General features: G+C 46.2%; 1 protein-coding gene and 1 long non-coding RNA gene across 2 annotated transcripts in view; one reads left to right on the forward strand and one right to left on the reverse strand.

Moving 5' to 3' along the window:
• The window catches only part of LOC115835950, a 63,004-nt gene extending 45,913 nt beyond the window's left edge, over positions 1-17,091 (reverse strand). Inside the window, exon 1 of the long non-coding RNA XR_004030926.1 lies at positions 16,916-17,091. This is a non-coding gene — a long non-coding RNA (uncharacterized LOC115835950). The remainder of the gene's footprint in view (positions 1-16,915) is intronic.
• Positions 17,092-17,124: 33 nt separating this feature from the next.
• Positions 17,125-26,716, forward strand: part of CACNG2 (calcium voltage-gated channel auxiliary subunit gamma 2) — a 139,550-nt gene continuing 129,958 nt past the window's right edge. The window contains exon 1 of the mRNA XM_003264703.4: positions 17,125-18,545. Coding sequence (XP_003264751.1) covers positions 18,335-18,545 — 211 coding nt within the window. The 5' untranslated portion in view covers positions 17,125-18,334. The remainder of the gene's footprint in view (positions 18,546-26,716) is intronic.

Raw genomic sequence — 26,716 nt, forward strand, 5'->3', positions numbered from 1 at the left:
AGATTCCTTTATTAAAAGAACTTTGGGCCAAGTGGGGTGGCTCATGCCTGTAATCCCAGCACTTCAGCAGGCCAAGGTGGGAGGATCGCCTGAGCCCAGGAGTTTGAGACCAGCCTGGGCAACATGGCAAAACTCTGTCTCTACAAAAAAAAAAAAAAATTAAAAATGAGCCAAGCATGGTGGCATGTGCCTGTAATTCCAGCTAGTTGGTAGGTTGAGAAGGGAGGATCCACTTGAGACCGGAAGGTTGAGGCTGCAGTGAGCAATGACCTCACCACTGCACTCCAGTCTGGGAGACAAAGCAAGATTCTGTCTCAAAAAAAGAGAAAAAGAAACCCAACTTCATGAATATCACGTTGTGAGTCCCCTGAGTTTATTTCAGTGTTCTTGATGAGCCAATAGAGTAATCAAGGCACAGAAGAGGGATGCGGCTTACTCCAGATAAAATAATACTGAGTAATTTTCTGAGTCAATAGGAATCCAGATCTCTCCAGAGTCCTGGACCAAGCATAGTTTGAGGATGCCATTTGACATCTGAATATGAGCACTAGAAAGGCCCTTTGGCTTCCTGGAGTCCAAGTTCTGAGAGATGGGGAGGTGAGGAGACCCAGAAGGGCCAATGACTGGTCAAAGCCACATGCAAAGCCCACCAGGTTACTCTATAGATCAGAGATATTTGTAGCGATAGCTCTTAAAATTTCTATTCCCTCTTGCCTCCCTCGTCACCCCTATGGTTCTCCCACCCTTTCCTCTGACACCCTGAAAAACTTCTCCTGAACCCTAAATAGAGGGCTTCTTATTCATTTCTTTCTCCCCCTTTGTTTTTGATTCTGTATCCCTAAGTTCTTCCAAAAACCTAGTCAAGAATCAGGAAAACCTCATTAGGAAAACCTGATCAGATGACAGCAGGAAAGCAAAGGCCAGGAACACCCATTCATGAATAAATTTGGCTTGTTCTTACCCAAAGAATAAGCTTCAGTTTATAGCCTCTCCTTTTAGTTCATTTAATGTTCCGTCCTCATTCTCTCCTCCCAATACACAGCTTCGGGGTGATTCTACCATAAAGCGAACCAGGCAATTGCTTATGCCCCAAAACCCCACTCATCCACAATTAACACTCCTCAGGCTTGAGTCATGATGGCAGAAGGATGTATTGGCTCCCACATACACACTTCTACTTTACCCAAATAAGTGTGTTTGTGTGAAGGCTGCACCACAAATGTGCATGTGTAGCCAGACATCTTTTCAAGGGAAACATGGTACTCAGGGACATTTTATCTAGAGAATCTATTGAACTTGACATTGTCAGAAATTTATTTAGGACAAATGCAAACTAGCAGGAATGGTGTAAAATATTCAGCACACAACATGAGTTGGACACAATCAGGTACCCCTGCCGCACCCTTGAGAGTCTGGCTTGTGGATGCTCTTCCAACACTGGGACCGTTTGACCACAGGTAAATTCAGCTCATAGAGGTCATCATTGCCTGGGCCCAGCCTGTCACACACACAGTGGTCTGTCTAAACTGGCTCTCAGAACTCACTAACCAGACTGTGCTTCCAGTTGATATAGCATTTTATAAGCAGCATAGATCAATTGGAAAAGTGAATTATTTCTGGTTAGTGACTAATAATAAGGTAATAACATTATAACCACCTCCCAAAAAATGTGTAGGAGCTGAAGAAAATGTAGCAAGAGCAGAAAAATTGAATTAAGTTATGCAAAAAAAATCAAGAGTGGGTGACTTTGCGAGAAGGCAAAGAGCAGTTAATTTGGCTTCAGAATTAAATTACTCCTCTGTTATAGATGAATTTAGCACCACAAAATGTAGGTAAATGTATTTAAATGATCATAGAGCTTATAAATCCAATAAATCATTATGATCTTACTGAGATGGCTCGGTTCACTTTTTTTGAATCTAAAAACACCTCATAACAGCCTGCAGTGAGATCTGGGGCCTGCCACTGTGCCCAAACAGGTTTCATCCTTGTCCACTGTGATCCTTTCTGGTTCTAGCTCAGAGACAGCACTGGCCAGCCTCTCTGTCTGAACATCTCTCTCAGATGTCCGTGCAGGTCTCAGCTCCTCGGAGGGGCCTTCTCTGATTACCTCACACAAAAGAAGACACCACCTCTTCACTCTCAGTCTCACCTTCTCCCACTACCAGCCTTTCTCTCTCCCATAACCTTGTTTTGTATCTTTTGTATCTTTCATAGCCCTTCCTACTTTATGAAAGAATCCCATCTTGGCTGGGCAGGATGGCTCACACCTGTAATCCCAGCACTTTGGGAGGCCGAGGCGGGCGGATCACAAGGTCAGAAGATTGAGATCATCCTGGCTAGCACGGTGAAACCCCTTCTCTACTAAAATACAAAAAATTAGCCAGGCATGGTGGCATGTGCCTGTAGTCCCAGCTACTGGGGAGGCTGAGGCAGGAGAATCACTTGAACCCGGGAGGCAGAAGTTGCAGTGAGCCAAGATGGCACCACTACACTCCAGCCTTGGCGACAGAGTGAGATTCCATCTAAAAAAAAAAAAAAAAAAAAAAAAGAATCCCATCTCATTTAGCTGTCCATTTGCAGGCTCACCAAAATAAGTGGGAGATGGGAAAGATGGTAGGACATGGTGTTTGAGAGGAAGGCCATGGGGCCAGGGAGCTCTGCCACTCACTCACTGAGACCAACCCTGGGCAAGTGACTGGATCTCATGGGGCCTCGCTTTTCTCATCTGTAAGACTGGGATGATAATACCCTCCTCCTAGGGCTGTTTTGAAGATTTGATGAATGAATGGACGTAAGGCAATTAGAACAATGCCTGGAACATAATAAGCTCTGCATGCATTTCTAAGACTTTTTTTTAAATCATGGAATATTTCCAATACAGACAAAAGTAGAGAAAACAGTACATGTGGAGCATTCTTGATCTGAAAATCTGAAATCCAAAATGTTCCAAAATCCAAAATGTTTTGAGCACCAACAGGATGCCACAAGTGGAAAATTCCACACCTGACCTCATAATACATGAACTTTGTTTCATGCACAAAATTATTTAAAATATTACATAACATCACCTTTGGGCTATGTCTATAAGGTATATATGAAACATAAATGAATTTCATGTTTTGAGTTGGATCCCATCCCCAAGATACCTCATTATGATATGCAAATATTCCAAAATCCGAAAACTCTGAATTTGAAACACTTCTGGTCCCAGGCACTTTTTGTTTAAGGGATACTCGCCTGTATAATAAATCCCTATTTGCCCATTGCTGAGTTTCCATAATTGCCAATTTAAAGTCAATTGTGTTTCATCTATATTTTCATCTATTTCCCCCCAACTTTAGGTTATTTTAGAAACAAATTACAGACTTCACATAATTTTACCAGTAAATATTTCAGGAAGTATCTCTAAAGGTAAAGACTCTTTATTTTATTTTATTTTATTTTATTTATTCTTTAGAGACAGAGTCTCACTCTATTGCCCAGGCTGGAGTGCAGTGGCATGATCACAGCTCACTGCAGCCTCAAACTCCTGGGATCAAGAAATCCTCTTGCCTCAGCCTCCCAAGTAGCGGGGACTAGAGGTACATGCTACCGTGCCCAGCTGATATCTTTTTTTTTTTTTTGTAATTTTTGTAGAGATGGGGTCTCACTCTATTGCCCAGGCTGGTCTTAAACTCCTGGGCTCAGGCAATCCTCCTGCTTTGGCCTCCCAAACTGCTGAGATTACAGGCGTGAGCCACCACACTTGGCTGAGAGCTCTTTATTTTAAACATAATAACAATATCATTATCTCACCAAAAAATAATTAACACATTACCATTATCACACCTTGAAATTGAACTTTTGTCTCCCTTGGCCTCTGTTATATCCCCAGGCCCTAGAATAAGGTCTAGCATATGGCAGGTGCTCAATAAACAGGTGTTGAATACAGGAGTGACTTCTCTCTTTGCTTTAAAGGCCTCTGAAGCTTCCCCCATTCAGTTAGATTTGTCTGCTTTCATATTAACTTTGGTTTGAATACTATTTAATATCCTATAGTCCTGGGGGTGGGGGGATAGGAGGCACTGGGGAGGTATGAGAGCATCAACTATATTCAACAAACATCTCCTGCCCCCCTGCTGAATGTCTGGCCCCATCTCAGCCCCTGGGATTCAGGGGTGGTATAAGACACCATTGAATAAAACCAGCTCAAAGTTCATGTAGAAGAATGCAGAGCCAGGAACAACCAGATCCTGTGAAAGAGAAGAATATGGGGGAAGAACGTGGCTTATTAGAGATCAGAACATATTAAGGCCCCTATAATCAAATCTGAATGGTGCTGGTGAGGAAGCGATACATAGATCAGTGGAACAGAACAGACAGCTCAGAACTAGATCAAAGTATTCATGAGAATTTAATATGTGGCAGAGATGGTATTTCAATTATGCTGGAAAAGGAGCAACTGTTTTATTAATCATGCCAGCACAACCAGCTAGCTTTTGTAAGAAAGTTGAAACCTCCTCTTACAATCACACACATAAATAAACCCCAGATGGATTAAAGAGTTAACAGCCCCCAACGTTAAAATAATAAATATCTTGGGAGAAAATGTAGGAAATGACAAGGGTGATCTCAGAGCATTTTTAAAAACACCAAGAGAGTCATATTTTTAAAGAAAGACATATTTTACTACATAAAAATTACTTCTGTGGCAACAGATATTCACAACATTGATATAAAACAAAAGATTTAAGCATAAAACTATTTGCAACACAGATATCAAGCAAAATGTTAATATCTATATATGCAAAGAGCTGTTACAAACTGATAAGCAATGAACAAGGAGAACTGGAGTTAGGCAAAGGATAAAAATAGGCAAGACATAGTACAAATCTAAATGGCCAACAAACATACAACAATATGCACAAACTCACTATTGTATATGACAATAACTGAGATTTCACTTTGCCCCTATTAGACAGGCAAAAATTAAACATAATGCTAACACCTGTTGCTGGAATGGATGCTGGGAAACAGTAGGAAAGCGGTCATGAATTGTTGGAGAAAACGCAAAGTGTTACAGCACTTTTGGAAAGCAATCTGGCAACATTGACTAAAATAAAAAATACACAGGCTCTTCAATTGAGCAATCCCCCTCCTGGGAATCTATTCCATCAAAATAAAATCTCCAGTTAGAAGGATGTATGTACAAGGAGGTTTATTGCAGCACTGCTTATAGCAGAGGGGGAAAAAATTGGAAATAAAGTGAACGTCCGTCAATAGAAGACCGGATGAAGAAATTATAGTAGTTCCTCACTTTGAAAAATGATGCTGCCATTAAAAGAATGAATTAGAGCTACAGAGGCTGACTTGGAGGGATTCCCACGGGTGGTGGTGTTTGAATAAGTAAAGCAAGACACAGAAAGGGTGCCTCATATAATCCCATTCTGTAAAAGAATGGCCCAACTTTCTGTGAGTGTGCATCTGGATATGCGCAGGTGTGTTTATGTGTGAAGATGATCTGCGTGTCTATTTTGTTTATGATTGCTTGAACACGTAGAGATATATCGGTTGTAACATGGGTACGGAGATGGGAGAGGCATATATACATAAAGAGGAAAGAGACAAGCAAAAGAAAAAAAGCAAGGCTGAAAAGGGACTAGCAGGTATGACTTCACCTCGATTATGCCCTTCTGCAGATTATCTACATATTTGTTGAAAGACAAAATGATTTCATGGGAGAATGCATAGCACAAAAGGGCCCGGCTTGTTCAGAGAAACAAGAGGAGTGTAGCTGGAACTCTGTGGGAGTAGAGGAGGAAGGTGATGGATGAGATTGAAGGTCAGATCTCATAAGCTGTGTGTAGACGTCATCAAAGGTTTTAAGCAGAGAAATGCTACAATAGCACACCTTTCTTGAGCATTCTCTGTGTACCACAGAGTCCTAGGTCCTTGATATAAATTCATGAATTCTATACTGAGGAGTCATTCTTATTTTTCCTATTTTCCAAACAAAGAAATGAGGCTTCATGAGGGGGAGGCAGTAGGAGCTCAACATGTAGCTCTAGACCCCAGGTTCTTTCCACTATCCCACTCAGTTTGGCCTCCACAGGTAAATATAGTTCCCTTAGCAGCAAGAGCAGGCCTAGACATAAGCCCTGAAGCTCAGCAAGGAGCTGGGAAGAGGTCCAGGGCTCAGCAGACACCTACTTGCCACTCTGAGTAAGTGGAAGTCGGGGAGTCACCTAACCCGCAGAGTCTCTCCCCACTCTGGGGCCCTGATTGTGTACTGGGCAGGACTTTGCCAACAGGCAGAGCTGTGTGCAAATTACAGCTCTGCCATTTGCTGGCTTTTTGGCTTGGCAGGGTAAGCCCCCTGAGCTTCAGCTTTCCCAAGATTTTTATAGCATTAAGGGAGAAAATGCCCAGCACATAGTAGGTTATCTATTAGTAGGAGTCTCTATAGTACAAGAGCCTCAGGGCCTAAAATCTTGACTCTATCACATATTAGCTGTGTGACCTTGGGCAAATTGCTTACCCTCTCTGTGCCTCTTGAGGGCCATCACAGAACTTCCCTTGAGGACTTGCTATAAAGATTAAATGAGTTCATACGACGTGACGTATACCAAGCACACAGCCATACTCCCCAAGTGTCATGGAAACCGGGAGGTCAACGTGGTCTCCTGCCATTGACAGAATATGCTATTATTATCAATTTCCTCCTCTTCTCTCTAACTTACCCCTACCCCACATTTATCAACAACCTGTGTGTATTCAGGCCCTTTTCTGTGCCAAACCATGTGCAAGATACAAAGGGCACAATGACAACCACAAAGGACAAGGGCCCCATCGTTCAGAACTTGAGGCTTCTTAGGAAAGATGATGAAACAGCATTTGCAGGACAGGAGATGAGGACCCAGGGAAGAGGGTGCAGGAACCTAGCTAGGACAGCAAGCCTAGCCCAGTCTGGGGGCCAAGGAGGCCCCCCGATGTCCCTCTGCATGGCAGTGGGTTCTGAATTGCAAGCAGACCCATGGAGTGAGTTGGCGTGTTAACACATAGTAGGTTACTTGGCTCAGATAAGACTACCCGTAAACATACCAGATAGCCCAACTGATACCAACAGAGGGACTCAGGCACCCACAGGTTGTTGAAGAGGAAGCTATTTTAGGAAAAGAGGAACTTGACAATCTGCAAAACCCATCAGGGGCCAGGAGATGGGGTCCTTGTCTACCCATTACAGTGTGTTCCTAATCAGACCTGTTTTCAGAATATGGGGTTGGGCCACAGCTTATAGATGTTCAGAACTCTTGGTGATTTCGACCTCCTCTGTAAGGAGCCAGGTCAACCACATTTATGGAATTGGTGGTGCACTTGGCAGCACAGACAAAGCACTCATTATGAAAACCTAGCAGGAGAAGACCCCATTCAATCCCCATGACAAAAGCAGCCCCATGACTCCACCATCACACCCATTCTACAGATGAGCAAACAGAGAGAGGTACAAGCTTGGGATAATGGGGCACAGCCAGCATTTCTAAAGCCTTTGGACACAGGAGCAGCCTGTTAGTCCTCTCACCTACTGCTCTTTGGGTCTGCACCTCAATATGATACCAACATCTCCTTCACTTGCACCAGACGCCTAAAAAGAAACTCCACCAGGCTCAGAACACTTTGCTATTGAGCCAGCCTCGGATGTGACTAACGATTCTTTGAGCCTGCAGGGTCGGGAAGCCCTGTTCCTTAAAAGGAAGGACAGCAGGCTGTTGGACTGCTATTCAACTGGGGGAAGGGGAAAGGTCACCTCCTCTATGAAGCCCTCCCTACCATGTCCCCGTCACCCACCCCATGGACCTCCTTGATCACGCTGCATTCAGTCATTGGTTCCTGCTGGTGACTGACTTAGTTTTGTTTATCTTTGTATCCACTGCACAGAGCTTAGCACATAGTAGGCACTAAGTTGGATTGAAGGCACTCCCTGACCAGGCCCCGCCTCCCTTTCCAGCTGATCTCTGCCAGTTCCCTCCTAGCACTTTGGAGAAACAGAATTACCTGCAGCTCCCACAAATGCAACATGCACTTACCACAATTACAATTAAACTATCAATCAATTGTGTAGTCAATTACATAGTGGCTGCCTTCTGGGAATGTATGTTCCTAATGTTCCTAGAGGCAGGGAGTACGCCAGTCCTGTTCACTGATGTTAGGTGCTCAACAAACTTATGGGACTTTTTAATATTTTAAAAAAAAAAGTTTTTCTAAGAGATGAGGTCTTGCTCTGTGGTCGAGGCTGAAGTGCGGTGGCACGCTTATATTTCACTGCAGCCTCAAACTCCTGGGCTCAGGTGATCCTTCTGCCTCAGCCTCCCCAGTAGCTGGGACTACAGGCGTGAGCCATATCTGGCTAATTTTTTAATTTTTTTTTTGTAGAGATGGGGTCTCACTGTTTTCCAGGCAAGTATCCAATTTCTGGCCCCAAGCAATCCTCCTGCCTCGGCTTCCCAAAGCTCTGGGATTATAGATGTGAGCCACTGCACTTGGCACTAACTTTTGTTGAGTAACTATTTCATGCCCCATATAGGTTGGGGCTACTATTCCCTTTGCCTAGAAAACCTTTCCCTGGCCTTCTCTGCCTCTGAGTCTTCCATTTATCTTTTAAGACCCAGAGCAGCTGTCCCAGCTCCTGGAAGCCCTTCCTGAATACCCAGGTGGCGTTCCCTGTCCACTACAGGGTGTGTTCCCCAGCATGCCTCCCTCTGCCCTCTCCCCATCCTGTTGCCCACATTATATTGAGCTCTGCATGCAGGTCTCTCTCCACTTGAGAGTGACTGCTTCTGAGCAGGGCTACGTCTGTTCCTTTCTTTCTTTCTTTTTGTATTTTATTCAAAACACATAACACCCAGTAGGAGCTCAACATGTAGCTAATATTTATTTAGGGCTTACTATGGAGTAGGCGTGGGAAGTACTTTTTCTACATTATTTTATTTAATTATCAGAACAGCACCTCAAGGCAGGTGATGCTGCCCCCATTTTCCAGACAGGGCCAATGAGACCTTGGGCTGTTGTCACTTGAGGCCACAATGCTGGCCAGCATCAGACTGGACCCTGACCCCCAGGATCCACTCCCCAGCCTGCATAGCACCCAGCCCTATCCCTAGCAATCCTGGGGACACCTCCTCCTTAATCTGCTGAAATCCACATGGAAAGAAGTCCCCTCCGTTTCTTCCCTTGTCACCTCTCTAGGTTCCACTCTGCCCAGGGACCTCTGAAGCCACCCATTGCCTTCTCCTAAAGACCCCATTGTCCTCCCTGTGCAGAGTTCCAGGCCAGCCCTCCCGGGATACTCCAACCAGGCCATTCCCTTTCCTTCCTCCTCTTCCTGCTTTGATTCCACTTCTCACCCTGCTGACCCAAGGGTTTTCCCATTCGGTCCATATGTATTTGCCACGTCGGGCCACACATATTTACTGTGTGCCAGATACCATATGCAAGGCAGGGAAGCAGTAACATAGCCAGGCCCCATCCTTGCACTATAAATAAGAAAATAAAAATCTATGGGAGGTGAGGGCTGCTGCTAAGGGCTAAGGATAAAACTTCAGCAGATAAAGAATTTGCAATGATGGGGAGTGGGACAGCCTTCATTGGATGGTCAGTTGGGCCTCTCAGAACAGACACCTGTGGGAAAGAGGGCATGAGCCCAGTGCCAAGAGATGCGTGGCCCAGGCAGAGAAATGGTGATGTCAAGGCCCTGAGTGGGCAAGGGACCAGGATCCAGGGACAGAGGGAGGCTGGTTTGGCTGGAGGGAGGAAGGCAGGAAAGTGGGGCTGTGAGGGGGCTAAGCCTGGTCACCAGGCCCTGCAGGACCATTTTGTGTCCCCTCCCAATCTTGCTTGCCCAAGTAGGTTGCGTGCATCTCACTGTCTCCATCCGCCATTGGATGGCCGCTCCTTTAAAAGTCACTGGAAATGGCCCTGCTTCCTGCCCTGGCCTCTCTCACAATCCTTTTCGTTTTTTTTTTTTCCTTTTTTTTGAGACAGAGCCTCACTCTGTCACCCAGGCTGGAGTGCAGTGACACAATCTTGGCTCGCTGCGACCTCCACCACCCAGATTCAAGTGATTCCCCTGCCTCAGCCTCCCAAGTAGCTGCGATTACAGGCATGCACCACCATGCTGGGCTAATTTTTGTATTTTTAGTAGAGATCGTGTTTCACCATGTTGGTCAGGTTGGTCTCAAACTCCTGACCTCAAGTGATCTGCCGGCCTTGGCCTCCCAAAGTGCTGGGATTACAGGCGTGAGCCACCACACCTGGCCGGCTCATATTCTTCTTCTTGCTATTCCCTTGCATCTCTATGTGCACATTTTTTATTTCATTTTTTCTAATCTGTAACTTTGTGATTAATTTGCTATCGGAATTTTCTTTGCTGTAGTTTAGTTTTGGGGGAAATCCCATACCAGCCCGGGGGTGGTAGGGTGAAAGGCTAGCGTGCTTGGGGGCTCAGGACTCTCTTGGGGGTGACAGTCCTGTGCTGGGTGGGAAGGTGACTTCTCTGTGGGGATTCTTGTTCTGGACATGGCTATACCCAGGGTTTCTGCTTTCTGTTCTTACCAGACTCAGAGCTAACCACTCCCCTTCAACACATCCCACTTTCCAAGCTTGGTCAGCCCTGCTCTGCCCACCACCCCAGCCTCCTTTGGCATCCGACCCTGGGGCTCCCTGAGGTTTTCTGGGCAGTTCCCAGATGTAAGGAGTAAAACCTGCCATCTCATTACGTCTCCTTCCCTCCCAGCCTGGGGGCCAACAGCCCCATCTAGACCTTTCTGCAGCGGGTGCTCCAGCATGAGGCTGACAAACTCTGTGGCCCGAGAGAGAAGAGCAGGCCCTGGGGGAGCAGCGAGGGTGGCACCAGGCCAGTGCCACCTCCCCAAGTCTGACCCTCACCCTGCCTCACTCCTGCACACACCCCATCATCAACTCAGGGCACCCTCATTTCCCCAAGTTCCACTCACCCACCAACGTTCAGGGGCTTCTAGAGACCTGCTCCTCCTATCTTCCAAATACGTAAATAGGGTTTCCCTTGCTTAATCCCAACAACCATAACCTTATTCATACATTCAAAAAATATTCCCTGAGCATTTATGCTGTTCCAGGCACTTTCTAGGCACTGGGGATACTGCAATGAACAAGATAGATATCGTCTGATGTCCTGGAGGAGGTGGGTGGGCAGGAAGAGATTTCAGATGATAAACAAGAGAATGTGAGGCTGTGGTCATGAAAACAAAGCAGGTCAGTGTCACCCAGAGTGACCAGCACTGCTGCCCTGGAGGTGATATGGAAGCTAAGACCTGAACAAGCATTCCTGCAGGGGAGGCAGCAAGTGCAAAGGGCCTTCCAGAAGAACAAACTAGGTCCCTATTTACAAGTGAGGAAGAGCTGGGGCTCAGAGGGGTTAAATCGCTGCCTAAGGTCAGGAAGCATTAGCAGCAGAGAGCTGAGATTCAAACCGAGGGCCTTCTGATGGCACAGCCTGTTCTCTTCCCACTTTGCTTCTGGCAGGACGAGGGCCCCCCAGGAAATCAACGCCGATGGATGGTCCCTAACCCCAGGCACAGCAGTCTCTCTGGATTGAGCCCCAGCCTTCCTGTCCACCCCCATCAGTCACACCAACCTCCTTGAGGTCCCTCGTGCAGCTTCATGCCTCTTTGCACTTTTATGTGTGATTGCCATGCTTGGAATGCCCTCCTCTATTCCTTCACCAGTTGTGATCTTTTCTCCTGGTCTTTGAGGGTCAGCTTATCCCCAAAGCCTTCTGAGACACTGCAAGACAGAAATGAATGCTTCCTGCCATGGACTTCCACAGCCCATGCCTTCATTATGTTCATTTATTCATCAAATAAGCATTGCAGACCTACTACGTACTAGCTCTGTAGCCCTAGAGAGCAGAGCAGGCTTGCTTAGCTGTGGGAACCGACAGTTGTGAGAACTGATGCGCCAGACAAGTTCAGACACGAAACAGCAACTCAAAACATGGAAGTGCCACAAGAGGATGAACACAGGGACTGTGGGCACATGCAGTGGGGAATGCCAGACACCCACCCCTCTCCCAGGCTGGTTGGCATGCCCTGGGTCAGCTATGTACTTTCCAATCCTCCCTGATTATGATAGTTTAATCCCATCTTCATCCCTTGTACCTCAGCACAGGGCCTGACACAGAGAAGACATGCATTTGAAATTTTATAGCAAGAAAGATATTCATTTTGATTGAACACCTACTGTGTGCTAGGCTCTGTTCCAAGTGTTGGATCCAATGTGAACAGCCGAAATCTCTTCTTTCATGAGTTCTTTACATTGCTAATTAATTAATTCACATGCCAAGAAAATATAGGCTGGGAGAAGGGAGTGAAGAGGTAATAGAATGTAGCAAAACTAGATACATGGCCAAAGCAGAATTCTTGGCTTTCCCCACCTTCCTGCATCATCCCCCACCCCACACACAAACCCCAACCTGCTCCTGCCTCACAGTTGCCCATCTCAGCAATGGACACCAATAGTCATCCACTTCTTCCGAAATGCCCTGATTACCTTCACTTTTCCCCATCCCATTGCCATTGTGCTGGTCCAAGCCACCATCACTTCTTGCTTAGAGCTCAGCAGCAATTGCCTTCCTGTCTCCCACTGTCTTCCTGCCTCCAGGGTTGGTTCTCTCCTTCCATATCCCACCAGCTTCTTCCAGGTTGTTGCTCATCCTCCAACCTCCCCTCCATGGTCTCCAGGTGCTTGGCCTAACACATTTCCTATCATTGTCTTAGGATCGGCCATGCTTAGTATTTTTCCCTCAAAACTGGCCAATCATCTTACTCACACTTCTGAACCTTTGCACAAACTACTCTCCCGGCCTGAAATATTCCTCTTCCCAGCTTCCCTTGCACCCTCTAACCACCCCCAGCTTGGCCTAGGTACCTCTTTCTCATTCCTACACGTCAGTTTAAATATCCTGTCCTCAGGGAAGATGTCCTTCAGCCCCTAAGGTTAAGTTTGTTCTCCCTGCCCCATGGCCTCACAATATCCTTTGTATTATTTTCTTTACTTCGATGTGGTCATTCTTCATCTGTATACTCCTCCTCCTTGTCTGTAGGTTCTTGGAGGCAGGGACTACGTTTGTCCTGCTCACCATCACTAGGAATTAGCATGGTATGTCACACACAGTGGGTGCTCAATTCTCTGAATGAATAAACTCTGGACTTGTAGGAAGTAGAACTTGAAGCAGTGCAATGTGTTCAAATATCTGCTGTTACATTTACTTGAAATATGACCTTGCAACTTGATAGATGACCTCTCTGAGCCTCTGTTTACTCTCCCTATAGGAAAAGTTATTAATATGCATTTGCAGGATTGTTGGGGAGTTATGTGTGAGAATCTGTGTGAAAATGCCTGGCTCCTAGGAGTTACTCCACAAATGCCTGGCAAATCTGTGGATGAGGAGTAAATAGCCTCATGCAATACCATTACTCAGAAAGCTCATATCTTGGGTGAAGACACAGCATTTAAGACAGAGGCTCTCAAGCCAAGCTGCTGGACTAGACTCCCAGCTCTGCCACTTACTGTCTGGGGAACCGTATGCCAAATACTTAAACCATTATGTGACTCAGTTTTCCTCATCTGTAAAATGGGAATAATGATGGCATTTACCTCATAGGATCATTGTAGGATTCAGCCTAGGTCAGTTCCTGGCACATAGCAAATGCCCAACAAATGTTAGCTTTTCACATGCTATTAACATGTAACACTGACAATCACACCATAATGCTCATATCTGTGGTCCTCCTAGACAGATGAAGAGACAAATTTCCAGAGAGGTTAAATGACTGTCCAAGGTCACATGTGAGGAAATGGCAGCCTTGTGCTTCAAGGCCAGGATTGCTGCGCTGAAATCCCATGTTATTTTCACTACATCAAAGAAGCAACTCAAAATAGGCCTGTGGCATTTCAGCTAATTTCCTCTAAGCCCTTCCCAAGTAACCAAATGCAGGCATACAAAGCTGCTCCCCTAAGAGCATCCATTTAGCAGCTACTAAGTACTAAGTATCCCTGGTGTGTCCCAACCATCCAACGGGGCTTGTACCAAGCCAGCTCTTCCCAGGTAGCCTTGCCTGGTGAGCAGAAGGGACCTAAGGAGAAGAACTAGGTAGGGAAGGGGAGGGGTGTGGTACAGGAACCATATAGAAAGAGAGGCTGGAGGCCAGGCACGGTGGCTCACGCCTGTAATCCCAGCCTATTTTGAGAGTCCAAGGAGGGCTGACTGAGGTCAGGACTGAGGTCAGGACTTCGCACCTGAGGTCAGGACTTCAAGACCAGCCTAGCCAACATGGTGAAATCCTGGCTCTACTAAAAATACAAAAAGTTAGCTGGGCAATGTGGCAGGCACCTGTAATCCCAGTTACTCGGGAGGCTGAGACAGGAGAATTGCTTGAACCCAGGAGGCAGAGGTTGTGGGTGAGCCAAGATCATGCCACTGCACTCCAGCCTGGGTGATACAGGGAGACCCTATGAGGAAGAAGAGGAAGAGGAAGAAGAGGAAGAGGAAGAGAAGAAGAAGAAGAAGAAGAAGAAGAAGAAGAAGAAGGAGGAGAAGAAGGAGGAGGAGGAGGAGGAGGAGGAGGAGGAGGAAGAGGAGGGAGGGGGAGGAGGAGGAGGAAGAGGAGGGGGAGAAGGAGGAGGAGGAGGAGAAGGAGGAGGAGGAGGAGGAGGAGAAGGAGGAGGAGGAGGAAGAGGAGGCCAATTTGGATGCAAAGGAGGGGAGGAGAAATGAGAGAAAACCCACAATTATTGAGTGCATACTGTGTGTCAGGCACTTCACGTCTACAATTTAATCCTTACCGTGATCACTCCAGCCATTGTTCATCAAGTATCTACTATATATAAAGCTATACTCCAGGTCCCAAAGATATAACAGTGAAAAAGACACAGCTGTTGACCTCAAAGAGCTTTCAAATAAGCGAAAGAGACAACACATACACAATTATGTGCTATACGTATGATGGTGGAGGTCTGAATAGGATGGGTGGCTTGGCAGTAGCTGGGAGGAACTTCAGAAAGAAACAGGTAGGTGCTAAAGTGCCCATTTAACATACAGTAAGACTGAGGCTCTAGGAACTTAACTTGTTTGGAGCTATACCATTACTGAGTAGCAGAGTCAAGCTGTGCCCCAGGCCCATTCTGTCTCCGGTGGTCTCTGCACTGTCCATGCTGGCAGCCTAAAAGCTGTTGCTTTCCTCCCCCGCCCCTTTCCCTTTTCTCAATGATCATCTGGCCAGAAGATTAATCAAATGCTGCTAAAGCTGCAGCCGCTGTCAGTGGCTAAGATGTTAGCAGATTCTGTGGACAAACAGAAGCTTCTGAGCCTCTGTTACTGATTTCTTTTGAGCAGAACTTTCAGGGGTTGGTCTGAAAGGGGTAGGGAGATGAGAAGAAGGGCTCTATCTGCAGTCTTTGGACAGGTCAAAGACAACCAAGGTGACAGCAATAAATGAGGGCAAGCCTCTTTGGCTCATGTGACTACCCCCAACCTGCTCTCCACTCCCCCCAAAAGGCTTAGCCTATCTAAGAGGAGGACTTGGTGCCTGCCCCTCACCTTTGCTTCAAGGACAGAAGCCATGAAAATCAGCCACCTGAGCCACTGGTTGAACTTGCTAGGTTCCCTGCTGTATGGGATCAGCAGATTAGCCCTCCACATTCCAGTACCCATCCCTATCTTCACAGGACAAGAAACCAAAGTGGAGAAGTCTTCAGCCTGCAAATACAGCTCTTGCTGTACCCCAAAGGTACCTTAGCAGAGGTTGAAGAAACCTTGGTTCTGTTCTCCAGACACCAGGACCCTCTCCCAGATACCAGAAGCACAGCAATTGCCCCTCATAGGAGCCTTTCCCTTCTGAGAAAAGAACAGAGTGGGAGAAAGGAAGTTTTGTGCTGGGTGAAGAAACAGGTAGTTTTTCTATGTCAAAAAGAATACACTGGTCGTACCTGCAGACCAACTCTGAGCTGAGCGAAGGAAGTTAGGCAATGGACTTTACACCAAAGAAAGACTGTTTTTAATTCACTCATCTTTTATATACCTCTGATAATCACCAGATCACTGAGAAATTGTCAAACAAATAATCTCAAGAAAAAAAGTAGAGGGAGAGAGAAGAAAGTATTGAATAATTGAGCTATGGGATTGAAACGTCTCAACTCCCCCTGCCTCAATTGACTCATCATACTCACATCCTCTTCAGGGTCCCCCCCCAACACACACACACACAAAATATCAAAAACATGAACCCATCTCATGCCTCATGTGCTCTTACTCACTTAACTATAAAAGTGATCAGAGAAAAAAATGTAATCCGTAGCAGCAGGAATTAATGTGCTTCTTTCTACCAGAGGTCACATTAAGGAAAAGTTGCACATAAGAGAAATGAGAGGGGACAGTGTAATTAACCCACAAACAATGATTCTTCTGAGGAAGAGGGGAGGGTTTCGGTGTTCCAGTGTTCACAGAAGGAAGATTTTTTATCTCTTCCGAACCAGTTTATGAATGACATAGGATACTTAGAAGGATTCACATTTCACCTACTTCCCCTGAGAACATGTTTATCCTTGGAATGAAAATCAGTGCCCAAGCCCCAGCTACGAGTCGCCCTTTTGCACCCTTTTCCAAGAATAATCTTTCCAAAATGTCTGCTTGTAGAAGCAATATTTGGAATTTCACGGAAAACTACAGAGAGACACAGATAGAGCAATGCACACCCCCTGGTAAGCCAGAAAGAGACAAAGAGAGGAGAGAGGAAAACGGAAAGAAAATACATCTAACGGACCAACAAAATAAAACAAATCCCCAGCAAAGCAAAGTGAAAACAATGATTTAAAAAACACATAAAGACGTGTTTGTAATTACCCGTCCAGGTTACATGTTCGCCGCTTCCAGGCAGAGAAACGGCTGGTTGAAGTTTTGTGCCCGTCTGACTGTGATGGGAGGGTTGTATTTGAAGCTCTGGGCACGTAGAGATGGAATGAGAAGGAGGCTGAGCTGGAAGAAACACCAACGGGGGAGGGAAGAGGGGGAGAGGGAGAGAGAGAGAGAGAGAGAGAGGAGAGAGAGAGAGAGAGAGAGAGAGAGAGAGGGAGAGGGAGCGAGCTATCTCTAGCTACGCCTTCCTCTAAGCTCCGGGAGCCCAGGAGAGCGCTCATTTTAGGATTTGGGAGAGGGGTAAAAAGAGGAAAGGCGGCCCCCGCTCTGCGCTGGCCTTGCTGCCCCGGGGAGGGAGGACTCTGGCCCGCGCCCCCCTCCTGGCGGGCGGCCCTGGGAGCCGGGGAGCACGCGGAGCGGGCGGCGCAGGGAGCTGTCCGGTTCAGCACCACCCGTAATGCAGTAGGTGGGAGCGCCTCCGCGGGGGCCCAGCCGGCAGCGAGTGGGGGGCAGGCGCGCGGCCCACCCTGCAGCAAGACGCCGGCTCCCTCGTTTCAAGGAGCTTTGCAGATAGGGGGAGGGAAACCCGCCTCGATTCTCCGGGAGAAACCCCCTCTCTCCCCCACTTCGCCAACACTACCCCCGCCACCAACAACAATAACCGCCGCCGCTGCTCGTCCTGCTGCCGCCGCCGCCGCCGCGCCTGCCCGCCCTGCCGCCGCCGCCGCCGCCGCCGCCGCCGCTGCCCGGGCAAAACCATGGCAAGCGAGACCCCCGCACCTGTGCAGCTGAGCTCAAGGGCTTACAGAATACTGAGAAGTCTGGTCTGAAACGAAAGCGCCGAGACCCCCCAAGGAAGAGAACTGGAGAAGCAAAGGATTTTCATGGCGCAGGCCGCAGAGCCGAGAACGAAGACCGAAGGTTGCATCTCGGCTCTTACAATCTCTAACTGTCTAGGTCCCGACCATGAGAAATGGTGTTGAGAATTCGGCTGTTCCCTGGTTCACTGTGGAAGCCATCTCCAAATTAACTATCACATATGGAAACTGGAGACCAGAATTTTAGAAAAAGAGATTAAGGCATCTCACTTGGGGGGGTGGGGGGTGTCTTTTTATTTTTTTTCCTTTTTTAAAAAAAAAAAAAAACACTGCAACTGGAACAGTTTCTGATCTCAAAAGGCAAGCCTCTTCCCGTGTGATCTTTATAATTTACACTCTTTTCCGTGAGCTTTCTTACCTCCCTTTTTTTATAACTCTCCATATTCTCTATTCATACATATATCCATTATATTAGTAGTGGAATAATTTTTATTTTTATTTATTTTTTTTTTTGGCTTTAGTACTTGCACCCTCACACACACTCTCCCGAGAACCAGAAGTCGGTTGGGTGTTTATATAATGAAGAATTATGGGGCTGTTTGATCGAGGTGTTCAAATGCTTTTAACCACCGTTGGTGCTTTCGCTGCCTTCAGCCTGATGACCATAGCTGTGGGAACCGACTATTGGCTCTACTCCAGAGGGGTTTGCAAGACCAAAAGTGTCAGTGAGAATGAAACCAGCAAAAAGAACGAGGAAGTTATGACCCATTCCGGATTATGGAGAACCTGCTGCCTAGAAGGTATTTGACTTCCCATCTCCTCCCCCCTCTCCACCCCACCCCTCCCCTTTCACTCCCCCCTCCCCACCCTCCTCCAAATAAGTCCCCTTTACATTCCACCATTTTCTTAGTTCACTCCTTCCACCACCAATCAAGGTTGGTTGGGTTAGTTTCAGAGGAAAGAAAATCAATAAGCAAAACCCATACTCTACTCCCTGGCCTCCGCCACCCCCTCTTCCCCTTAAACATCCTCATTGGAATAATCTATGACATGGTGAAAACGACAAGAGATTGTCTTTAAAAGTCAAAGGTGTTCTGCCTGCTTTGGAGTCATTAGGATTTACCATCCGATTTAGCATTGCCATCTATGAGAGGGTAAAATAATTGCTTCTGTGTATGCTGTTTCTCTTTTCGCAATGAAGAATTCAAAAATGCTCTTCCCTTTTCCCTCCTCTTCTCCTTACTCCCTAAAAGTCCTAGACGCATCACCATCTGCAAGTCTCCTTATTTAAAAAAGAATATGTTGTTTCTAAGAATCCTTATTTGGTAAATCCTAATTATTCCAGGATCTCAGGCTGAGTTCAAGAGCATTTCGTAATGTCTATGAGCCACACATATCATTCGAGGTGGCTGGCTGCGTGTGTGTATTTGTGCATTTTAACGTTTACAAAGTCTAAAAATACATATGTCTCTCACAGGAAATAAGCCTAAGTTCTAATAAACAGCAATTCACTTGCGGGTTAGGCTTCCACAGAGTGACATGTCTGTTAGCCAGAAGCTAGTAGAGTCAGCATTGCAGCCGGCTTGAGAATCAGACATTGTGCAGGCAGGCAGGGAGGGAGGGAGGCGAGGGCATGGGGAGGTTGAGGGGGGAGTGGGGGTGTCAGCTGTTTGCCTTGATCTTGCGGAGTGTTGAGGCATGTGTGTCTGTGCTGTGGGCACAGGGGCCGCCACAGTGTAAAGGCTGGGGGATCAGGCTATGGATGAAGGCATGTACTTCTGGGACACATTAATAAGCACAGAAAAAAACTCCTGTGGGTCATCCAGCCTGCATTTGGCAACAGACTTTAATATGAGGGACTGCATTTGAATGGCTATATATGTCTGTGTGTGCAAGCTACAGCCACCCATAGATGGACGTGCACAGAGAGATACGTATGCTTCCATGTGGGGGAAAAAAAAGGCTTATGTGTTTTGCTTCTGATATGAACCAATACTGGAGGCCGTTTGAGGCAGCGTCGGGAAGCAAGGACTGCAGGATTGTTTGTTAAGCTCAACATGGGATGGTGATGCAGGGAGTTGAGACCAGGAGATGGGGGAGAAGAGAGGGAAATGGATGGGTGAGAGAGAAACTGATGTGGCCCCAGGGTCTAACCCAAACTGAGCAAAAGCCACACTTTCGGAAGTGATTACATCTGGGAAAGAGTACAAATCCCATGCCCCCTCCCAACATTCTTGGTGCAAACGGTTGAGTGATGGCTGAACATGTTTTGAATAGCTAAGTGACTTCATTGAGCGATGGTCTATTTGACGCATACTGCATTTGGTGCCCTTTCTCAATCCAAACCGCTGTCTTTAACATATTCTGCAGAGGAGCTCTATGCTGAATATTATATGCTCTTCCCCAGCCAGAGAATCAATATCAAGAAATTAATAGGGACGGTTTTAAACACACGCACACACACACCCCCTCCTTAAAAAAATGAAAAGCCTTTCAAACAGCTAGTCATTAACAGTGGAAAGACTTCCATTTAATTAAACATTTATGACAGACTTTTATTCCAAAAGAGAAGAAAAGCAAAGTGAATGAGTACCGCCTTAGGAAAATGATCGTAGTAGCAATTTGCTTTCCTTGGATTTTAGTTAGATGGATGGAGGGAGATAGGTAGCCAAGAGACTATAGGAGAGACAAGACATTGTTTTACCGTAAATACACCCAGAAATGGGTGGGTTGGCATAAATATACTTTTCTAAATCCATGTTTTATTTCCAAATTCTTAATATTGTGATCTTTTAAACATTGTGTAATTCCCAGAAGGCAAACAGACTAGAAGTAGCTTTGTATCACTCGTGCATTAAAAAGGCTTAAGTATTTTCATTAAAATTCCATCTGTTTGATGTCCACACCCCCAAATGTGCTGCCCACCCCCTTTAACTTTCTCTCCAAGCTGCACACTCCCTCTCTCCCTGAATCGTCTGTAAAGGGTTAGAATTCCCAAGGATTGTGTGATGCGCACAGGCACTGTGGGTTGAGCCACACTCCCCAGCAGGGCTTCGCTACCCCCGGGCAGTACTGTGGAGCCCTGCCAGGCTCTCCTCAGGGATGATACTCGCTTTCCACTTGTAGCCATGGCCAGGGCAGGAAGGGCTGGAGCTCCGGGCCCGCTTTTGACCTGGCCTTTAATTTCCAAAGCCTCTGTCAATTGGAGCTTTGCAGGCCTGGGACCACCTTAGGAAGTTGGGCCTTGGCCACTTAGGAAGTGGTTTGGAGATTGTAAGCTTCTTATTTTCAAAGACTGCACTGATATCCAAAGGCTGTAAGTTCAGTTGTTTCTGGAAGTTGGCGTAGACAGTCCTTGGGGGCTGTCAGTGTGCTTGCTTTTATGAGCACTCAGAATGGGGTCGCTCTCTATGGAGATCAAGTTGTTGATCTCCAGTGCTTGAGGTTCCCCCAACTTGTGTTTCTTTTGTGTAAAAAGTTGGACTTTCAAAAAAGATCCCCCCCACCCCCCACCCCTTAACCACTTGATCTGTGTTTTCTGCCCAATCCAGAGAAGTTGCGAACAGATTTCACATCTTCTTTCTAAGATGCCACTAATGACTCCAGATGAAAAACAACCCTGTCTTCCTCTGATCTCTTTTGCTGTCTGGTTTTCATTAGGGCTTTTTGTCTCCTGAGGTGATTATTTTCATTCACCTCTTGATGAAAATAAGAATAGAAAAAAAAAATGTCCTTGCCTCTAAGGCTGCTTTTGAAATTAACTAGTCTGCTGAAGAATGAGAAAAGACATGACCACCTGTTAGAGACAGGCACAGGGGGAGAGGGAGAAGGGCCAGAGAAAAAACCACCACCTTATTTTCTCCCTCTGCAGACTGAAAAGTCTCTGTGTGTGTGTGAACTTGAAATCCCTAGCAGGCTGGTGTCCTTAGGGGGATTTGAGGAGCGTGGGTGGGAGAGGACAGTGTGTGTGGATACAGGTAGGTGGAGAGTGATAGAAGTTCATGAACTTTTTAAGAAAGCTGAATTAAGAATCTCTGCATGGAGAGATGAATTGGCCCTCTCAGAGAAGAGTTCAATGAAATCTATAAGACGCTAAAACAGCTTGTTCAAGCAAGGTGTCTCTAGGCTTGCTGCTCAGGATATTAGCTTCTGTTGTCACCTAAAGGTAACATCGTCTCCAGGGACAGCAAGAAATTCACTCTTGGTGCTTATTCTCTCCTATGCCTTCCTCCCCTCTGTCCTGGCTCCGTGGCTCCCCCAAAGGATTTCCAGACCTGCAGAGGTGGAGCCAACAGTGGGCATAATGTGGTCTGTAGAGGAAGCAGACTCCGTGTTTTCTCTACCCCTCTGTCCGTTTTGCCTTACTGTGAGGCAGAACAGAAATCTTACTCTCTGTCCAGGCTATCAAATTCCCTCTGCTGAATATCTGAGCTCCTCATCCATCGGTGGCTTCTCCTTTCTTGCCCCCACCAGGCTGCTTGCTCACAGGGGCTCTGTCAGCCACTCTACATCCTTGCTCTTTTTGAGCAAGAAGTGTCTCAGTGGTCCCAAATCATCTTTTCCAAGTTCATGATGGCCTGCGAGGTGATACAGTGCTCCATGCTCAGCTCAGCCATCGCTCTCTTATTCTGCAGGAAAAAAAGGGATTCATCTTTTATTTTAGGAAAGCCAATAGCCTTTCCCAGACACACTTGCCTTCTAGCATGGTGGGCTGAATCTGGAAGGTACTAACAGGCCTTCACACTGCGCAAGTATTGCTCCATAATTCCCAAGATAATTTGACTTTCTTTAGGTACTTTGCACACAGGAAGTGCATAAGAAATATTTATCAATGGATTGATGCAGAAATTCTTAAAATTACTGAGATAAATGCAGACATCTTGAGGACATGTGACAACCAAGTGATCAAGAGAGAGAGAGAAAGAGGGAGGAGAGTGGGGAGAGAGGGAGAAGGAGAGAGGGAGAAAAAGGAGAGGGAGAAAAGAGGGGGCGGAAGTCAGAATGATTTGTTTGTTCTTCCTGGAACTTCTTTTTTTATAAGAATAATAATGAGTCATGAATCCACTATTATAAGATAAGTGAATTCAAAAGGAGTCAGTCACTGAAGTTGCACAGCTCCTAATTGGCTACAGTGAAGGCAAATTATTCAAGGAAAGGTAAAGAAAAATGATCCATGCACACAGCCTCTATAGGAAAGAAAAAAAATAACCAATTGATTTTCTTCCCTTTTCTGCTTTTAAAGTATACCAAAGTTCACTGTGATCTTAATATTCCCCAGAACAGACACCTCTGAGCAGAGAGCAGGCCTTAGAATGGCCCACCCCTGTTTAGCTCCAGCAGAACCTTCTACTCTTTCACAAACCTTCCATCCAATTCAAAGAACCCTGACAACTTTCCCTCAGGCTTGGGTTCTAACCAGCAGCCTTTCCATACAGCCAGGCCTAGCATTCCTAGCCATTCTCACCATGTTAGCCAAACCCAGCTCCTCTACCTGGAGTCCTGGTCAGTTCACACCGCACTCCCTGCCCTTGCTTCCTCTTTCCAGGTGAGCTGAATGAGGCACACAGGAGTGAACAACACACCAAAGTCACATGGCAGGCAGTGGCAGAGCCAGAACTTGAATCCAGATCCCTTATGACTCATCGGGCTACATTGTCCCCCTATTCCGTGCACTCTGAAAGCCTCCAGAGTGCTCTGGGCAGTAGACCCGAGCCACGGTGGCCTCCCGCTTATATTCACTAATAAGCACTGTTCTATCTGGTCTGCGTCTTGTTGAGCATCCCTCACTGAGCACTCAACCTGAGCATCTCAGGAAGCCTGAGTTCCAACCCAGTGACTCCCCTGCATACCCCTCCCTCCTAGCTGCCATCTTGAGCTGCTTTGCACCTTTCAGGGTGGCAACGACTGTGCCCTGGTCCACGCCCCCTGTGAGCTGAGTAGCTGAGTCTAAGGAAATGCAGCAAATTCTAACCCTGAACTTCACTCCAAGCTCACCATGTGCCTCTTTATTTTGTCCTTTCATTTTGGAGATATCCTCAGTGTAAATGATCCATGGGTTTACGTTTTCAAGCATTTTCAGAAAATAGCAAATTTACATCCTATGTAACTCACGGAAGTTTTCAGATGAAGTTTTTGTGGTCTCGTTGAAAGAACTGATGCCACACAGACCTGGCTTCACTTCCTGCACTGCAGCCTTGTGTGATCTGGGGCAAGTTACTCGACCCCTCTAACCCTCAGCTTCCTTATCTGGAAAAAAAGGAGGCATAATCTCCTCCTCGAAGGGCTGTTGCTGGCTTAGGGATTAAATGAATGGATGTCTGTCCTCCCTTTTCTCAGATCACCTTATTTGAAATTGCAATCAACAACCTCCACCTGCACTCCTCATCCATCCCCCTTTGCTGTTTTATTTTTACAGAGTACTTACCGCCTTGTAGCACGCTCTGTCCTCTACTCATTATATGTGGTGTCTGTCTCTCACCACTAGACTGTCAGCTCCATGAGGGCAGGGATTTTCATCTGTTCTGCTCATTGCTGTGCCCACAGCAATCATGACAGTGCAAGAAGTCAATCTACCTTGTTAATGAATGAACCCATGACTACTTCCTGCTACAGTGTGGGTGTTCAGAAAGGGTGGTCCCTTCATACTGCTGAAGGATTATTCTTCCTGCATGGTGAGCTGTGGTGAACAAAGCATTACTTTTTTTAACATTCTAAAAAATAATGAACTCAATACAGAGGAAGGAGTGAGAGAAAAGAGGGAGGGATGGAAGGAGGGAGAGAGAGATGGAGAGAAAGAGAGAGAGGGAGAGAGACTGAATGCATAAAGGACAATAATAAAAAAGATAATGGAAACAAAAAGTGCTTGGAGAGAAAATAAATGCCTGAGAAGAAAGTGCCGGGGGTGCAAGTCCTTTAAACAGATCCTGGCCACACCTTCCTCCCTCCACACCATCTAAAGTGTCTGTCACAGATCCTGGGGGAGAGCTTCCCTTGAGTGTTCACTTTCAGGTCGAGGGGAGGAGAAGATATAGATCCAGACTGATAATGCAAGAAATATTTTATCAAAATGTAATGTCTCCTTTCAACCTCAAATATAAGTATTTTGGTCAAAAACCCATATTCAAATGCAATAGGCATTTACGTTCCCAGGTTAGTTCGCAGCCATAGATGGGGCAATTCCTTCACTCATTTATTTTATTGGTGAAATTTTTCATGAGCCCCTGTAAAGTGCCAAGCACTAGGCCAGGAGGTGAGGACATCATAGGAAGCAGCGTCCTTCAGGGTCACTGCCCTTGGTGAACCCCGATTCACATCATTTGAATCCCAATTCACATAATCTCACATATATATATAAATTACAGCTCTGATAAGTGCTATTCACAGGAGATGCATGAGACGTGAGCTCATATTACTGGGATTCTAGCTAACCAGGGAAGGCTTCCCTGAGGAGGTGAGATGGGAGTGAAGATCTGAAGGATGAATAGGAGTTAACCCAGGTGAAGAGAGGAAGAAAGGACGTTCCAGGTCGGAGGGCAGCATGTCCAGTGATAGGCAAGGAAGGAATGAGACAAGTACCAACAGAAGGCCAGGGTAGATAGGAAACTGAGAGGGGTGGGGGTGGGGGAGTGGCAGGGAGGTGATGCTGGATAGGGTGGGAGGGGCAAGTGGAAGTAGTCAGGACCCAAAGGGCTTTGTTAGTCTTGTTAAAGGGTCCTGTTCTGTTATGTTTTTTGGCTTCTTGCTTATAAGCTGTGTGACCTCGGGTTAGTCGATTCTGTCTCTGTGATTTATACTCACCTACAGAATGGGGATAAAAATACCTGCCTTTATATTTGTTGTAAGAATTAGAGCTGCTGTTTCCTTTTTTTCCTTTCTTTCTTCCTTTCTTTCTTCCCTTCTTTCTTTTCTCTTTCTTTCTTCCTTCCTTCCTTCCTTTCTTTCTTTTCTTTTCTTTTCTTTCACATAGTCTCACTCTTTCACCCAGGCTAAAGTGCAGTGGCACCATCATAGCTCACTGCAGCCTTGAACTCCAGGGCTCCAGTGATCCTCCCACCCGAGTCTTTGAAGTAGCTGAGACGACTGGCGCAAACCACCACACCAGGCTCATTTTTAAGTTTCTTGTAGAGATGAGGTATCACTATGTTGGCCAGGCTGGTCTCGAACTCCTGACCTCAAGTGATCCTCCAACCTCAGCCTCCCCAAGTGCCGGGGGTACAGGCATGAGCCACTGTGCCTGGCTCTTTTCCTGCTTTGCCATGCTGCTTTTGCTTCCACGCTGATCTGAATACAGTGGTTTCTTAGGCTTCTCAACTACCCATGACAGTTCAGAGAAGGGTGGAAATAGACTCAAATAATTTTCAGTCAACTAAATTTAAAAATATGTTGACAGTGGGTGCCCACCCTTTGTGAAACCTAGGGAGGCAGTGGTGAACAAGTTCCTAAGCCTGCTTCCAAGACCCTCCAGGGGAGTCCTAGCAGGGGACCCTAAAGAATAAGAATCTTGCAAAATGGCTCTGTTTCATTCTAAATATTTGAGACAGCCCCATAACCTAGTGCCACCTCCCCTTATTACCCTCCCACAAATTCAGAGAGATTCTTGGCATATTTTACAATCAGTTAGGATTATCGAGGATTTCAGCTGCAATTTGAATGAGGCTCAGTTATAACACCAGACTTTTTGAAAATAGGAATAAGAGAGATGTTAACTGTGCTCCCCAATGCCAGGAAATGCATGTCACTAGCTGTGGGATTGCTGGTGAGCTGCGATGGCCTAGCCAGCCCCCAGTCCTTTCTCCTGGGTACATAAAAGGCTTTATTCTCCCAGTTCCATATTCTCTCAGTTCTAAGACACCGCTAATTGTAAAATGACCTATCTACCAAAAAACAGCCTTCAGGGGAGAGGGGGACAAATTTAATGTTCCACATTAATTATAAAATACACTCTAATTTCAAAAATCTTGCAACTTAAAAT

The sequence above is a fragment of the Nomascus leucogenys genome, chromosome 7b, assembly GCF_006542625.1.
Source record: "Nomascus leucogenys isolate Asia chromosome 7b, Asia_NLE_v1, whole genome shotgun sequence".
NCBI lineage: Eukaryota > Metazoa > Chordata > Mammalia > Primates > Hylobatidae > Nomascus > Nomascus leucogenys.